This window comes from Nomascus leucogenys, chromosome 15 (assembly GCF_006542625.1).
Source record: "Nomascus leucogenys isolate Asia chromosome 15, Asia_NLE_v1, whole genome shotgun sequence".
In the NCBI taxonomy this organism is placed as follows: Eukaryota; Metazoa; Chordata; class Mammalia; order Primates; family Hylobatidae; genus Nomascus; species Nomascus leucogenys.
In genome coordinates this window covers 32,434,669-32,452,559 of record NC_044395.1, presented here as the reverse complement: position 1 = coordinate 32,452,559, position 17,891 = coordinate 32,434,669, and the positions used below count along the sequence as shown (strand labels likewise).

The 17,891-nt window shown below is 39.5% G+C and overlaps 1 protein-coding gene across 1 annotated transcript in view; it reads right to left on the bottom strand.

The window, feature by feature from the left end:
- Positions 1-510: 510 nt before the first annotated feature.
- Positions 511-17,891, bottom strand: part of TMEM123 (transmembrane protein 123) — a 57,668-nt gene continuing 40,287 nt past the window's right edge. Inside the window, exons 3-5 of the mRNA XM_012495908.2 lie at positions 4,660-4,950; positions 4,292-4,445; positions 511-1,493 (exon numbers count right to left, since the gene is read on the bottom strand). Coding sequence (XP_012351362.2) covers positions 1,469-1,493; positions 4,292-4,445; positions 4,660-4,950 — 470 coding nt within the window. The 3' untranslated portion in view covers positions 511-1,468. The remainder of the gene's footprint in view (positions 1,494-4,291; positions 4,446-4,659; positions 4,951-17,891) is intronic.

Genomic DNA, 17,891 nt, shown 5'->3' with positions numbered 1-17,891 from the left:
TAGAAATGCGATCTTAGTATTTACTGTGACTACATACCTCTTTTGTTAAAACTTGACCCTGAGTTTTGAGTGCTGGAATATAAACTGTAAAATGGAAAACACTCCAAAATACATTAGCTAATATTGGTGTCTCTACAATACTGTGCTTTTTCTCTCCATTAACATAATGCATCTGAAAGTACTTCTCCTTCAGCATGGAGTGAGAGGAGGGATTTGAGGGAGTATCTAAATCAGGAAGGAGGAAATGTCCTGTCTAAAAATTCCTCTCAAAACTTTCTAAGAATTTATTCTAAAATATGTTGGTGTTTTAGTATAAAAATGTCATTTCCCCAAATCTCTGAGTAGTATCGACAGTGCATGAAAGAAAATACAGCATTTTCATCCTGCAGGTTTAGTAGCCTGGGGAAGTCCCACAATCCCTGGCTTAATAAACACAGCATTACGCTATAGTTTTGACTCTATAGAATTCTAAATGTTCTTTTGAGAATCATACAAGGGGTTCTTTTTCTTAAAGTTAGGTGTGTTTACACTCAATTAAAAATTTCTAGATATTGAAAGCAGCTCTACAGTTCTTAAAATATTCATGAAATATAAAATTAAATGAACTAAAGTAACTTCCAGTGGTGACAATATTCTCACAGTAGCAAATAATCTAACTTCTAGGAGGTTTTTTTCCTATAATGCCAGGATTATTTAATACTGACAACTAAGTCTTTTAAAACATTATTATGTTAAACACTGCAGTTTACCTAAATTACACAGAGAACAAAAATTACATCAACATTGAAAGCTCAAAAGAAGTTAATAAAAATATGTGCTCCTTAATGCTCCAATGGATCCCTAACAGGGCTAAGCACAGCTATTATTTTGGATTTTATTTGAAAATTTTCTCTTTTTCTTGGAGTATTTTGTTTCTAGACCAACTACTACAGTTTAAAGCACAAAAAATGCTGATGTTTTTCTTAAATTATGCTTCGTATCTGGTTTACTTGACTGTATAATTTCTGTGTGGCATTAGTAATTAGGATATATCCAGCTCTGAAAAGCACTGAAGTTCTTTGTGGGAGCTACAAAAGATATCCAAAATCCTGAGTGCTGTGACAAACTTCTTATTTGTATGCCCAGATGGCATTCTGTCTTTCAGTGATGACGTCTTTCAATTACTGGTCGTATGTGACCAATGCCCCCCACCCCCAGCCAAAAAAAAAAAACAGATAGGACTTGTCTTATTATGAACTTGCTAAAACCATTGTATTAACGGTCTATAAAGATCCAAATGTTTATTTCAAAACCCAAACCCTTGTTACCTTGAAGAATCTTTACATATTTATGTAATACACTGTACATTATATGCATGGCCTGTTTATACTATTTTCAAAAAGAGAATATTGTTTTAAACTATTAATAAACCAAAATTAATTGATAGGGCAGCATCAATCTGTCTTCCCTCCTTGGTCCATGGATTTCCTTAAATGATGGCATCATGTTCATCTCTGTAATATATTAAAAGTTACAATTACTTTGTTTTGTTATTTCTGTCAAAACTAGTTATGTTCCTATTTGTTAGTAAAGTAACAGAACAATTTCAAGCTGCACAATCAAAATTGTCACTGTTCTGTGTAAAGTTCCTTAAGTATCCAATATACTGTAGTGGTTAAAGATCTGGGGGTTAATGGCATGGGGATCCACCACCTTGTCTTGCTGCAATCACAGACACAGACATAGCTTCTGTTTGTAAGTCCCTATTAAATATTTCTTTCTAGCTGGGCACTGTGGCTCATGCTTAGAATCCCAGCACTCTAAGAGGTCAGAACAGAGGATCACTTGAGCCCAGGAGTTTGAGACCAGCCTGGGCAAAACAGTGAGACTACCATCTCTATAAAAAATTTAAAAATTAGCCTGGTGTGGCATTGCATGCCTGTAGTTCCAGCTACTCAGCAGGCTGAGGTAAGAGGATCACTTAAGCCCAGGAGGCTGAGGTTGCAGTGACCTGTGATCGCACCACTGCACTCCAACCTGGGTGACAGAGCCAGATCATGTCTCCAAAAAAAAAAAAAAAAAGTTTGAGAAACTGGCTAAGTCAGCCTCTTTTCCTTTGTCCTCTTAGCTTCCTCAGACCTTTAAGGGTAGGTTTGCCCAAACCTGCCCACTGCAAAGCACTCTGTTTAGTCATGGTTTCTTTTACGTATTCTTTCATATATTGACCTTAAAAAAGAATGTTTCTGAATATGCCTTTAATCTGACAAAGCACCACCTTGATATTCTTTTAAAATGAGTTTGAGCCTACAGCCACGCCACTGTGAATGTGTCTGATCTCATGTGATCATGGAAGCTAAAGTGAGTCTGATATGATAAATATATGCAACGTAACTTTATTTAAATATAACTTTTAAAAATATGTTCTTAAGGCCAGACGTGGTGGCTCACACCTGTAATCCCAGCACTTTGGGAGGCCAAGGTGGGAGGATCACCTAAGGTCGGGTTCGAGACCAGCCTGGCCAACATGGTGAAACCCCATCTCTACGAAAAATACAAAAATTAGCTGGGCGTGGTGGCAGGCACCTATAATCCCAGCTACTGGGGAGGTTGAGGCAGGAGAATAGCTTGAACCCAGGAGGTGGAGGCTGCAGTGAGCTGAGATCGTGCCATTGCACTCCAGCCTGGGCAACAAGAGGGAAACTCCATTTCAAAAAAAAAAAAAAAAAAAAAAAAAAAAAATCTGTTCTTAAATTATCATTTTTGTTTAAGTATTAGTAATGTAACTGTTAGATCCAATTTTTCATTTATGATGCAATGTTTATTTAGAGCTTATGTCAATAACCTGAAAATCTGGGAAACTTCCATGTTCTTATTTAGTACTTCTTACAAATCAAGAAGTTGTGTGTACTGAATCATATGTAGTGTCAAAACTGGAAGATTCCCTCCAATGGCCTATTCCAACATTTCCCAAAATGTGTTCCACACAATACTAGTTCCAAGAGATAGACAGTGTTAGCTCCCATTGAAGAGGGGCGGGAGGAGGGATTTATTCATTCAACAAGTATTTTGGTTAAAAATTTGGGTAACAGTTCATACTGTATTCCATCCTGGAAAATCATAATGTATATCAACATTTTAAAGGCTTAGAGAAGTCTTAGAGTAAACTGTCTTAGTTTACTTTAGTCAACTGAACATTTCCCAAACTTTTTGATATAGGAACTCTGTGTGTGGGACACATGTATGTCAGATGTTAACCCACAGGGCAAATTTTGGAAAACAGTCATCTGTTCTATGGTATTTATATACATTAAAAAAAGTGAATTAGCTCTTACATATATGCAATGGAATGAATATTTGTGTCACTCAATACGAATATGTTGAAACCCTAATCCCAGTGTGATGATATTCTGAAGTGGGGCCTTGGGGAGGTAGTTAGGTCGTGAGGGTGGACCCCTCATGAAAAGAATTAATACCCTTACAATTAGAGGTCAGAGAACTAGCTAGCCTTCTTTCTGCCATGTGAAGAAGGCCCTTACTAGAACTCAACCATGGTGGCACCCTGATCTTGCACTTCCAAGCCTCCAGAAGTGTGAGAAATAAATGTCTGTTGTTTAAGGCACCCAGCGGTATGATACTTTGTGTCAGCGTGAACTAAAACAACATGTAAGACTCAAAAAACAAAAAGGACTATTGGAGCAACAAGAGTTTGGATATATCCTCAAACCATCAGACCTACAGAGCTACATGTAGAGTAAACATGGTTTGTTGATTAGGTCTTGTTGATAATGCACATCTAAAAAGAGAGTTTTGCTACAGGTGAAATGATAAATTATATTATTTATACTAACCACTCATTTAAATTATCAGGGATAATGAGGCTGTCAGAGGAATTTTTTTTGTCTTTGTCATGGAAAGCAAAAGCCATGTTTTACCAAGGATGCTCTTTAGTACCACAACAGACACAGACATATTAAGTCAACAGCCTGCTGAGAACTGGTATTTCTTACGATTATTGGTACAAGTAAGTGAAAATTTCAGGGTGGGTTAACTTTGGTCTCCTGTAAAGTGTGTTTGACACTAGTAAAATACATTTTTTTAAGTACATACATCCATTTTCATTTGCAAATAATTATAATCACAAGCTTGTACATAAACAATTTACTTTGGGCCAAGAGGGTTAATGGGAATATAACTCATAAATCTATCAATTATTCATCCCTGAGATGAGCACTGGCTTGATATTCTATCATAATTAAAGATGTGCACCAACAATTTTTTTAAAAAAAGTCCTGGCCATTCAAAACTTACTTACATGGTTCTATACCGAATGCCTCTTCTTGAATAATACATTTTGCATCCAATGTAAAGAATAGATAAAACTCCCAGCGTTAATACAATACCACCAACAAAGCTCCCAGTATCAAATTTTGATCCTTTCTTTCCTTCAGAATGCATCGTTGTTGTGACTAGAACAAAACAAAAAAGGGCTTTAATGTTTGTTTGTTTTTTTTAACATTGTAATTAAAGCTGATTTTCTGTGTTAAGAACATTTAATTAGGAATTAAGGGAAGTCTAGGCATATAAAGTTTCTATATTATTTTTGCCAGACAGAAATAATGACTTAAATGTGGCATTTAACTACTTGCAGCATAGGAAAAAAAGGTCAGCTTTAATACATACTTGTTACTGATGAAGAAGCAGATGTCACTGAACTATTGTGGGTTATGGTCATGGTGGATGTTGATATCTGAGATGTGTACTGTGAAACACTTGTTGTTTTGGGTGTAGACTTTAAGGTGGTAGAAGTCATATTTGTTGAGACCATCCCTGGTGTTGTTGTATTAGATGCTGCTGTGGGTTTCATGGTGGTGACTGTTGTATTGCTGGAGTTTGAGGCAACTGAAGTTGGTGGTTTCACAGTACTGTTGGAAGTTTCATTTGTATGGTCAGAAGGCACATGTTGGAGAGTCTCTGCAATAATATCAAGAAACATTAAAACCAGAGCTATGATTTAGGGAATAAGATCCCATTTTACTGAGACTTTCATGGTCACAGACAAAGCAAGAGATCTTACAAATACAGCAGCATGTAACATACTTAGCCCATCAATACTTTGCACTATACTGCAATAAAATGTCTCAAACTAGTAAAAGACTCAATAGAAACCAAGCCTAAATTTATATAAAGTTAGAAATTTGGGGGAAGATATGAAGAAAAAAAAAACCCCAGAAGATTGAGTTCCCTCAGTGCAAGGACATGTCTTTATCATCTCTGTCTGAACATCTCAACATACTTCATATCACATAATAGGCTTTCAACAAATACCTGTTGAATGGATGGATAAACTAATGAATATAAAAATGGTTTTTAAATGTCCAGTTCTCTGCTATACCTTCTAAGGGGCTTTGAGGACAATAAATCAGTAGCTGCATGTTTCTAACCCTCCTGGTAGAATGGGAAGTGCAAGTGAGTTATTCTTTGTAAAAGTAAAGCCAACTTCCCACTATGCATTAGGAAGTGAAATACCATCGCAGAATGTGGCTAGCTGTCATACTGGTAATAATAATTTCCCATAGTTAGAAGGACAGTTCTATAACTATCTGTGAAAGTTTTAAAAATCCACAAGCCAATTTTGTATGAAAAGAAAAATTAGTGATTTAAAATACACAACTCAAACAATACCTTTGCTCATACCTGCAACTGAGTTTTTCTTTTTTGGGGGGTATGATGTAAACAAAAACAAATAGGTACAGATCTTGTTAATGCTCAACTTTTTTTTGTTGTTGCTGAGATGGAGTTTCACTCTGTCACCCAGGCTGAAGTGCAGTGTCAAAATCTCGGCTCAGTGCAACTCCGCCTCCCGGGGCCAAGTGATTCTCCTGCCTTGGCCTCCTGAGTAGCTGGGATTACGGGCACCTGCCACCATGCGGGCTAATTTTTGTATTTTTAGTAGAGACAAGGTTTTACCATGTCGGCCAGGCTGGTCTTGAACTCCTGACCTCAAGTGATCTGCTCGCCTCAGCTTCCCTAAGTGCTGGGATCACAGGCATGAGCCACCGTGCCCGGCCAATACTCCTTAAAATAAACTTTGATTACTTTTGTTTTCATCCAGTAAAGGTGTCCTTTTTGCATAAAATATGGTCTATAACCAGAAGCAAACCTTTCTGTGTTAATTTTATTTCATACTGCATCTTCTTTTTAACACCACAATTTAACATTTACAACTATAGGTACCTATTAGGATACAATGTCTAGGGAATGAAAGCTTTTAATATGTCTTTGTCCATTTAATATGATGTAATGTATTTCTGTATTCATTTCCTGTCTCATAGTTTATTTTCAGGTTTTTTGGTTTCCTATGTTGCCTACTGCTGATTTGGATTTGGTTTGCTTCTCCCTATCAAAACTCATACTGAAATTTGATCTCCAATGTGGCGGTCTTGGGAGGTGGGACCTAGTGGGAGTTGTCTGGATCATGGGGGAAGATCCCTCATAAATGGCTTGATGCCCTTCACGTGGTAGTGAGTTCTCATTCTGGCGAAACTGGATCAGTTCCTGTGGAAATGAGTTCCCATGAAAGGGGGTTGTTATAAAGCCAGGATGCTCCTCGGGTTTTCTATCTTTGCAGTTATCCACTTCCCCTTTGACCTTCTCTGCTGTGTTGTGGCACAGCTTTATAAAAGCCCTCCCTGGAAACCAGGGCTTGCAGAACTTTCCCAGCCTGCAGAACCTTGAGCTAAATAAACATTTTCTTTATCAATTACCTAGTCTCAGGTATTCCTTTATAGCAACACAAAAGTACTAAGACACCTATATACTCCCATTTCGTTATTTATATCCACATACTTAAGGTACACAGAATTAACCACTGGGCCTGCTTTCTTTCCCCCAGTGAGAGCAGTACCAATGCCTTAGGTTCCTTGCTCCGCCACTGCTGTCAAGTACCAAAAGTGATACTTCATATATTATCCTATCTTCCACAACTATTTTGGCCTTATTCTTGAAAGACAGACAGATTGATATTTATTTATTTATTTATTTACTTAGAGACAAAGTCTTACTCTGTCACCCAGGCTGGACTGCAGTGGCACGATCTCGGCTCAGGGCAACCTCTACCTCCTGGGTTCATGCGATTCTCGTGCCTCAGCCTACTGAGTAGCTGGGATTACAGGCACATGCCACCACGCCTGGCTAATTTTTGTATTTTTAGTAGAGACTGCGCTTCACCATGTTGGCCAGGCTGGTTTCAAACTCCTGACGTCAGGTGATCTGCCCACCTCAGCCTCTCAAAGTGCTAGTACTACAGGCGTGAGCCACAGTGCCTGGCCCCTGTATGTATTTATTATTGTTATTACTATTTTTGAAACAGTCTTGTTCTGTCGCCCAGGCTGGAGGGCAGTGCCTGCGATCTCTGCTCACTGTAACCTCTGCCTCCCAGGTTCAAGCAATTCTCCTGCCTCAGCCTCCTTAAGTAGCTGGGATTACAGGCATGCACCACCAAGCCCACCTAATTTTTTATTTTTAGTAGAGACGGGGTTTTGCCATGTTGGCCTGGCTGGTCTTGAACTCCTGACCTCAGGTGATCTGCCTGCCTTGGCCTCCCAAAGTGCTGGGATTACCAGCTAAGCCACCGCGCCTGGCCCCAACTATATTTTTGACTTAACTGTCAAAACAAGTTGGTTTTAATAGTGCTGCTTACTTGCATATCAGGTTTTACTACTGAAATTTCTACTACTTTCTTCAACTTTGGGTCTCTGTTATCTCTTCTACTGAGTATGACCTATTTTCTTTTTTCTTTTTTTTTTTTCTTTTTTGAGACAGAGTCTCACTCTGTTGCCCAGGCTGGAGTGCAGTGGCACGATCTCGGCTTACTGCAAGCTCCGCCTCCCAGGTTCATGCCATTCTCCTACCTCAGCCTCCCGAGTAGCTGGGACTACAGGCGCCCAACACCACGCCCGGCTAATTTTTGTATTTTTAGTAGAGATGGGGTTTCACCGTGTTAGCCAGGATGGTCTCGATCTCCTGACCTCTTGATCCGCCTGCCTCAACCTCCCAAAGTGCTGGGATTACAGGGGTGAGCCACCGCACCTGGCCTGATCTATTTTCTTAATAAGGCCAAAGGAATTAATGCTTTTATACTACATAGGCAAATAAATAATAATTATCCAAGTAGGTAATACAAATGCACTCAGTTCAAATGAACTTGAACTAATGTTTTCTTATTCAAGTCTGAATGTTCTATAGAGATATAAGTAACAGAATTTAACATTAAAATAATCACCTTTTATTTTAAAATGCTGAATGGATTCTATTGCAATGAAATTAAATACAGCAAAGAACCAACGTTTATATCCTATCTTTAGAACAGAATGATCCTGCAGAATAAAACAATGAACACAATGCTGCTTTTGGATTCAACACACACACACCCCTCCCCCTGCCCTCTGGTATAATAAAACATTCTTCAGAGATACTGTACAAAGTCACATGGTCAAAAATGGGAAGCTATAATAGGTTAGTTCTCCGCTAAGTCAATCCAAATGTGCTAAAGAAACAAAAATTTTTGTCAATTTCTATGTCAATTTCTTTGTCAATTTCTATGAATTGACAAAACAGGCAAAAGGAAATTTTGCATTAAACTGTGTTTCCTGATGCTTTTAAGTGTAAATGAAATGCAAGGATGCTCTCCGAATTCACAATGGATGACCCAATCTTCTTCTGTAATAAGTAAATAGTTACTTGTTTTCCTCTGCAAATGATACCATCCCAACTCTGGTCTTCTTCCCTCTCCCTTAACTGTTGAAATGCTGACTGGCACCTCTAGGAGTGGCACAGTAAACACCTGCAAAGAGATGCAGAAAGGACCATCCATGTGGGACTTGCAAGGGGTGAAGCTTTATCTAACTCTTCCCATCTTAGCCACTCAGTCTCCTCTAGCCTCCGATAAGCTAAGGTTGAAGAATCTGAGGCGCATATGTTGCTGGAGGCTGTCAGTGTGCAGGGTGTCCACTCCCTCCTCTGTCTATAGGGGAAAGAGGAGAATGCCATCCTCCACCTCACACCAGCCTGGGAAGGCTTCTAGGGCACTACCCAAAGAGCTGGACAAGCATCTACTGGACTTGGATGGACACAGACAGTAGGATTTGATTCAAGCCTTAACAAAGGTGAGACACTGTGACTGACCTCTATCTACCCATCAGCTAAGTTTAAAAGGCTGCACTGGGAGTAGACCACACCTCCACTAACAGCAAAGGTTCTTGTTTCCCATGAACCAAATCAAACTCCATGGAAGATAACTGACATGAGATTGCCTTAAAAAAGATCGCTTCCTGGGGCCGAGTGCAGTGGCTCACACCTGTAATCCCAGCACTTTGGGAGGCCAAGGTGGGTGGATTACGAGGTCACGAGATGGAGACCATCCTGGCTAACAAAGTGAAACCCCATCTCTACTAAAAATACAGAAAATTAGCCGGGCATGGTGGCAGGCGCCTGTAGTCCCAGCTACTCGGGAGGCTGAGGCAGGAGAATGGCGTGAACTCGGGAGGCAGAGCTTGCAGTGAGCTGAGATCGTGCCACTGCACTCCAGCCTGGGCAACAGAGCGAGACTCCGTCTCAAAAAAAAAAAAAAAAACACAGCCTCCCAAGAGAGTACAGCTTAGAGAAGGGGAGGTGACCAGTAGGGGGTGGAGCACCAAAAGCAAGGGCTAGCTGGAGGAGAGGCCCACTGCATCAAGAGAGCTGAAGGGGGAGGCTTAGCAGGAGGATCTCCCAGGAACCTACCAATGAGAACCACACATCTGCCATCCAGAGGGCACCTGTGCCAAATGAAAACATCCAGCCATCAACCAAACAGCTTTTGTCCCTTAAGCCTCTCTAGGCCTGATTCCATAAGGGTGACAAACAGCAGAAGTGAGGAGAAGAGGTGGAAAAAGGAAGGAAGCCAACGACATTAACTTTCCCACTGCAAGGCTTCTAGGCCTGAAGCAGGCCTGGGCTGGCAGAAGGGACAAGTTTCAGTTTTGAATCACTGTAGAGTTTTATTATTTTGGTATTATTCTGGACAGGAGCTGCACCCTACTAAATAGAACTTATCCAGTGAATTGGACATTCTATCTTTAACACCTCAGCTAGTGCAGTTGGGAGGGTAGAGCCACCAGGGAAAGGGTGTGTGTGACATACAGTTGTCCATGCTCAGTGTTAAGGGTTGAATTGTTCCCCTCTCCACCCTGCCCAAATTCATACATTGAAGTCCTAACTCACAGTACTTCAGAATGTGACCTTATTTGGAGAGAGAATCTTTACAAAGGTCATTAAGTCATTAGGTTAGGCTTAGTTATCCATTATGGTTGGTGTCCTTATTAAAAGGGAAAAGTTGGAGACAGACACACAAACACACAGAAAGAACACCCTGTGAAGATGAAGACAGAGATCATGGTGATGTTTCTACAAGCCAGGGAATGCCATGGATGGCCACAAACTGCCGGAAGCCAGAGGAGAGGCATGTAACAGATTCTCTCAAAGCCCCCAGAAGGAAGCAACCCTGTAAACACCTTCACCTCTGACTCCAGCCTCCCGAACTGTGAGACAATCAATTTCTGTTGTTTAAGCCACCCAGTTTCTGGTACTTTGTTTCTGCAGCCCAAGCAAATTAATACACTCAGCTTCAAAGTTTTTTCATTTATAAAAAATATGTCTCTGTGCAACGGTACAACTGGCACTAGTGATTGTATTGAGCTGGTTCCTTTTGCAGATCTTTGAAACCAGTCACCATGATATGAAGTCCGTAAATACTCATCAAACCACTCACAAAACTTGTTTTAACGAAAGTTGAGATTATCTATAGATGTCAATCAGAGATATAAGAATTTCTCTATTTAACTCCTGGTTTCAACTAACATAATTACAGGAAAAATGAAGCGAAGGGCTGTAATAATAGCATCCATGCACCTTCCTTCCCAGCAGCTGCAGTGTTCAGCCCACAGTGAAAGACGACAAAGAATGCACATGTGGCTATGAGTGATGTCTGGTACTGCTGTAAAAAATATATTCCAACAGCCCAATCAGTTCTCCATTCCCGTGTGGTGGTAAAACTATTACTCCTAATTTTTCTGTGATTAGAATTAGAGCTTCCATTTGCTGAGTTCTTCTTTTTACCAAGCCTGGTAACGTTACCTAGGCATGGTGAGTATAAGCTCAAGCTCTGGATCAGCTCAGCAATTTACTTGCTTGGGTACCTTAGGCAAGTTACTTAATCTCTCTGAGATTCACTACCCTTTCTCGTCTATAAATCAGGGCTATCACAAGAGTCTGGGAGAATTCACCGATATAATCTGTGTTGAGCACTTCCCACAGTGCCTGAGAAGTGCTCAATTAATTCTTTATAACCATTAGTTTCATTAAATGTAACTCCCCTACAGAGTGGCACTCTACAATTCCCTATGGGAGGCTGAGGAGTAGGCACTGTGAGATCTCCAAGCTCCCATGGTTACCGTAACTACCATCCGAATAACATCTTACGGAAGAAGACACTATTGGGATATTTTTGATTTATCAATGCAAACACCCAAAAAGAAGAAAGTGAGGCCCAGACCTTTTTCTGTTAATACCAGACAGCTACCATATTGCAACCAGGCCAAGGACACTATGAAACAGTCCATTTTTCTAGTTTCAAGTAAAGCACTCAAAGTCTGGATTCATTCCAACTATCTCTGCTGTGTTGAAATAACTTAACCTTATTCCTATAACCTTGAGTCCAAAAATATTTAAGTGCCATTGTTCTCCTTTAACCTAAATATCTCAAAGTTAAGGATGACAATTTGTTTTCATCATGGCATCAAATATACACTTAAACCAGAGTTGAAAATACACATCCAATTTTTTAAAATCTCATAGTTATTTTTAAATGGGACAGTAGCAGCTTTTCATTTCCTATTATAGTTGTCAAAAATACTAAGCTATTCAAGACATAAACCATAAATTTCTGGTGCCATAGTTATTTTGAGGGGTCTGTGATTCTAAGAATGGTCTGCAGCTTGAGTAAATTTAAGAATAACTACTCTTATGTGGGGTTCTGGGAATTTTTTAAAACATGAAAACTTTGAGAATCTCTTTCCTATAGAATTTACAAACCTTACCCCATCAACTAAATATCAGTGTAATTCCAGAAACATTCATTGCTTAGAAAGCAAAGAGGCCTTTCCTCATTGCACAGAGTCAACAGATTCATTCTAAACATTCTTCTGAATTCAAATTACCTGGGTATCAAAAATCCACACCATTGAAAATCTAGATTTAAAAAAAAAAAAAAAGATCTTTAAAAAAACCTAGACAGGCCGGGTGTGGTGGGTCATACCTGTAATCCCAGCACTTCGGGAGACCCAGGCAGGCAGATCACCCGAGTCAGGAATTCGAGACCAGCCTGGCCAACATGGTGAAACCTTGTCTCTACTCAAAATACAAAACTTAGCTGGGTATGGTGGTGGGCGCCTGTAATCCGGGAGGCTGAGGCAGGAGAATTGCTTGAACCTGGGAGGCAGAGGTTGCAGTGAGGCGAAATCACGCTACTGCACTCCAGCCTGGGTGACAGAGCAAGACTCCATCACAAAAAAACAAACAAACAAAAAAACTAGATAAATCTAGATTCAAAAAAAAAAATAAAAGAAAACTGAGCTTAAAGTCTCATCATGATAAAGAACTGTACATTTTCTGAAAATGTTTTACAAATTCCTAAATTTTTAAACTCAAAAACTAAAATTTCAAAAGGGAAAAACAATAGTATGTATATGATCACAGAAAATTAACAATTAGGGATTCCAATAAGTTACAGTATATCTGCAGTAAATTTACTACCACATTTTAGTTAAACTATCATTCATTCCACTAAAATCTATGAACATAAATAGGATGTTTGTTTCCTCTGGCAATAAATGAAAGAGGCACTTCCAGTTAAAGCGATAATGACCTGTCTTAAGGACAGTAAGAACTAACAACTGAGATATAGCTCAGGTCTGTGTAATGAAATATAGCCTGAAAGGTGATCCTCTTCATTCCCAGAACTGGAATTGAACTGCAAAGAAACTGGGCAGAGAGGGTGAGAAAAGCAGCCTGGCTTCCTAGGGGATGAGACTACCAGATGGGCAAAGTTGACAGGGCACTGTAGACAGTGTCCAGGCTTCCTTATGCTTGCACATTCCATTATTGCATTCCATTTCCACAGACTCAATCTACAATTAATAACCCCCGTTACCAGAAAAAAAAAAAAAAAAGGCATGAATCACAGCCACAAGGGCATCAGGCTAGACTGATATTTCCCCCCTGTTCCTGCTCAAAACTCCCCAAGCCTCTCATCCTGGCATCCTCACTCTCCAGGGAGCAGAATTCACTCTGCTATTCCTCCCTATCACGCTCCTGTTAGGCTGGCAGCTCACTCGCAGCTCGCTCCTCCCTCACGGCTTTCCATAGGCTTGTTTAGTACCTTCTCTGTACCAAGAACTATGCTAGGAGGCTCTGCACACACAAAAGAGACGTGATCCTTATCAGCATGGAGGGTGGTCTAGTAAGGACGAGAAAGAAACAACACAGTTACAATATGTATGCCAGGGGCCAGTTTGATTTTCACCTCCTCCTCAGGCAACTTCCTTTTTATTGAACACCTATTGTTCATTTTTCTGAACTTTTATTATTATTATTTTAAAAATTAATGTATCTTGTGTGTTACAATACAAAATATATTTGGTCTTTGTCCCTGGTTCCTGGCACAGAGTTCCTAAAATCCCTTGGGATTTCCTGAATGATGGGAGCGTCTCTTGGTTATTCATGAGGACCCCCCCTTTTGCTCAAACCTGAGTTTTTGGCTAATCAAGTGCCATAGGGTAGGGCCCATAGATAGCCTCAGGATGGGCTCCTCACCAGAAATACCAGGTGATTAGCGGGTTGGAAGTTTCAGCCCCATCCATCAACCTTTGGGAAAGCTAGAAATTAAGCTCTATAAAAACTCCTGTACCGAGATCTGAGGGGCTTTTGAGCTGGTGAACACATGGAGGTGCTGAGACGGCGATGTTGCTAGAGAGTGTATCGAAGCTCTGCGCACCATTCCTCCACGCCCAGCCCTTACTCTAACCATCTCTTCCATTTGGCTACTCCTGAGTTATATCCTCTATAATAAACCAATAAAGTAAATAAAGTGTTTCCTTGAGTTCTGGGAGCCATTCCAGCAAATTATCTAACCCAAGGAGGGGGTTATGGGAAAGCCTGATTTATAGTTAATTAGGAGTACAAGAGCTGAACTTGCAATTAGCATCTGAACTCAGGGCAGTCTTGTGGGCTGAGACCTTAACTGGTGGGATCTGACACTAAATCCAGATAGGTAGTAGATAGAGTCAGAACTGAATTGGATTGTAGGACACTCAGCTGATGTCTGAGAACTGGCTGAGGTGGGAAAAAAAAGCACACATCTGGTGTCGGAAGTGCCGTATGATTATAGAGAAACGGTATTTTCCCAGGTCTTGTTTATCTTTTCAATTGAATTAATTGTAAGAACTAGTCTTATATTTTCATTTCATTCTATCAAAGTGTCAGACACAGTTCTGGGAAAACGTGATAATTTCTAGTATATGCTCCAACCTGTGCAAGTGCCTAGCACAGTCTGGAGCATATACAGTTGGGGGCACCCAAGGTTATGTCTGAACTCTTCACCATTACAGACAAGGCCCCAGTCGTCCTCTGCTGCCCACCCTTCGGCCCCAGGAGGAAGATCTATCTACCCACCTATCCCCTAGCATGCAGTTCATTTTTATTTCTCTTGCTCTGTTATATTACTTCAGGTGCCTGGGCTGCTTCCCACCCATTCTCAGCTCTGTGAAATTCTACTCATGTTCAAGAACCAGTCTATACATCATATTAAAGGTATAGTAAAAGAAAATAGAGGCCGGGCACGGTGGCTCATGCCTGTAATCCCAGCACTTTGGGAGGCCAAGGCGGGCGAATCATTTGAGGTCAGGAGTTCCAGACCAGCCTGACCAACATGGTGAAACCCTGTCTCTACTAAAAATACAAAATTAGCTGGGCATGGTGGCACATGCCTGTAATCCCAGCTACTCAGGAAGCTGAGGCAGGAGAATCACTTGAACCCAGGAGGCGGAGGTTGCAGTGAGCCGAGACTGCGCCATTGCACTCCAGCCTGGGCAACAGTGCAAAACTCCGTTTCAAAAAAAAAAAAAAAAAGTGTAATTCCAGCTACTTGGAGGCTGAGGCGGGAGAACAGCTTGAACCCAGTGGCGGAGGCTGCAGTGAGCCGAGATTGCGCCACTGCACTCCAGCCTGGGCAACAGAGCGAGATTCCATCTCAAAAAAATCCTTTTAAGTAATTGGATTTTTTTTTTTTGTAATGTTTTGTAATGTTTTTTGTAATCATCACTCAAGGCCAATTCCAACACAATTCAGTTTAAACCAGAATACATTCAAGTGGTAATTCCTTACTTTTTTAAATAGTTCATAGAAAACTTTTCGTAGACATTATCTGGTTTAATTCTGATTGTAATCCACATGAATTCTCTTATCCACAGTAAGGAACAGTAATTTAGAAGACTAATAAACTGTTCCAAGATCACACAGCTAGTAAAAGTAGAACTCAACCTTAAACTCCAGAGTCAAGCTTTTCTATCTATCATGTAGACTCAGTTTAATAGTAAATAGTTAATTTAAAATTCTAGAGAAAAATGTGGAAAACAATTTCCTCACAACGAGTGACCAGCTGCAAATGTTATTTTTATTCCATTAACCAACATTTATTGAGTGACTGTTATATAAAAGATAAAACTGGGTTCTGCCTTCAAAGAGTTCACTTGAAATTTAAAATTTATTTGAAAATTTAGTACTTCCTACAGTGTTTTAATAGCTATTTCAACAGCGTTGGTCTTGTATGACAAGGTGATAAATTTCTTGACAGTGACAATAGCACAATTCTGTATATGGATTGGGCATTCTGTGATCTTTGGGTGATTTATCTTGCTACCTTTCTTACCTTGGGGGTTTAGTTAATATTTATGTTCCTCCCCTGAGCAGTGAAGTAAAATCTAAGTTTATGTTTCAGTTCTATTTTAAGTTGAGTATTTTGAGTTACTAAGACAGGACCTTAAGGAAGTCAGTTTGACCTCATTTCCAACTGAGAGATTCCATGGATCTCATTCAAGACTAATTTTCTGATTCTAAGGAAAAAGGGAAGTCTTTTTTTTTCTTCCTCTCTTTATTTTTGAATGAATAATGCTTGACATGGACAACACAGACTTTTAGTGAAGACAGAGAGTCCTAGTGATGAAACCACCTTTGCAAAAATTACATCTGAGAAAATTATGACAGTGAAACAGATCTGACCTAACCAACTCCATCTTGCTTCTAAACTCCAAGCTGTCCTTGTTCATTCCTGGGCATAGGCAGAACTAACTCTGGGAGGAACTTAGTTTATAGTATAGCTTGGAAACAAAGATGATAACAGCTCATTCTGAAAACAAACCCCTTTCTGGCCGGGGGACTAGACTGCCTTTTTAGGGCTAACAAATTAGCCACAAGATTAGAAATTACGGTTTAGGAGTCATGCAGCTAGAGGCCACAAGATTCTAAACCTCCCCAATTGTTCCTAAGGATAACATCACTATTGTAAAACCCAAGATTGGTGCTTAAGATGTTTTTCAGACCCCGCACTCATGGATCAGCTGGCACCACTCAGATGGATCAACTGGCTCATCTAGTCCTGTAGCCCCCACCCAAGAACTGACTCAGTGCAAGAGGGCAGTTTCAACTCCCTATGATTTCATGTCACACCAGAGCCATCAATTCTCCCCACTCTCTGGTCTCCTACTCCCCAAATTATCCTTTAAAAATCCCAGTCTCTGAATTTTCAGGAGACTGCTTTAAGTAATAATAAAACTCTGGTCTCCTGTTTAGCCAGCTCTGTGTGAATTAAACTCTTTATTGCAAAAAAAAAAAAAAACAAAAAAAACAAAAAAACAAAACAAAAAAAAAAGCAAATAGAATCAATGGGCCATTTAAAAGAGATTATGAGACTGGATTTAACTGTTTATAAGTAATACAACTTAAATATAAGATATAGAAATGCTAAAAAGTATTGAAAGAGTAAAGGAAAGAAATTTTACAATACAACTACTGGCCAGAAAAAAAAGAACAAGTCTATTAATATCATATGCAAATCTTTAAGGTGAAAAGTATCACTAGAAATTTTTTAAAAAGGAAAGACATCTCATAAATGGATTAATCTAACAGGAAAATATATTTCATATACAAAATGGGAAATATATAAAACAAAATACGATAGACCCGATGGAGAAAAGTAGATACTTTTTATAGAGTTGGACTTTTGTCAACATCTCTAAGCAAAAGAACAGACCCCAAGAAATTCATAAGGAAATTACAGGTTCTCAACAATGTTAACAAATCTGACTTCTTCACATACCTTCAATGTACCTAAAAACTACAGAATTCTTCACACGCTAATTCCCAAAGGATGAGAAAATAAGTAACATATTTCCCAATTATTGATAAAGTAAAAAAAATTAATTTAAAAATATTTTGATAAGGAACCTATGACCTAAAAACTTGCGGGATGCAACTCAAGTTATGCTTAGAGAGAGAAATTTATAGCAAAAATGCATATATTGGAAAGAAAGGTAAAATGAACTTTCGATGTGAGAGTAAGCTTAAAAAATACACACCATCTTCCAGCAACTCATACAAATGTTTCCATTTCGGAAAAATTTAAGAACTTTTGAAGGCTGTATTCCTCTTAAATGTGAGACTTACACTTCAGAAGTTTTTTTTTTTTAAATTTTTTTTTTATTATACTTTAGGTTTTAGGGTACATGTGCACAATGTGCAGGTTTGTTACATATGTATCCATG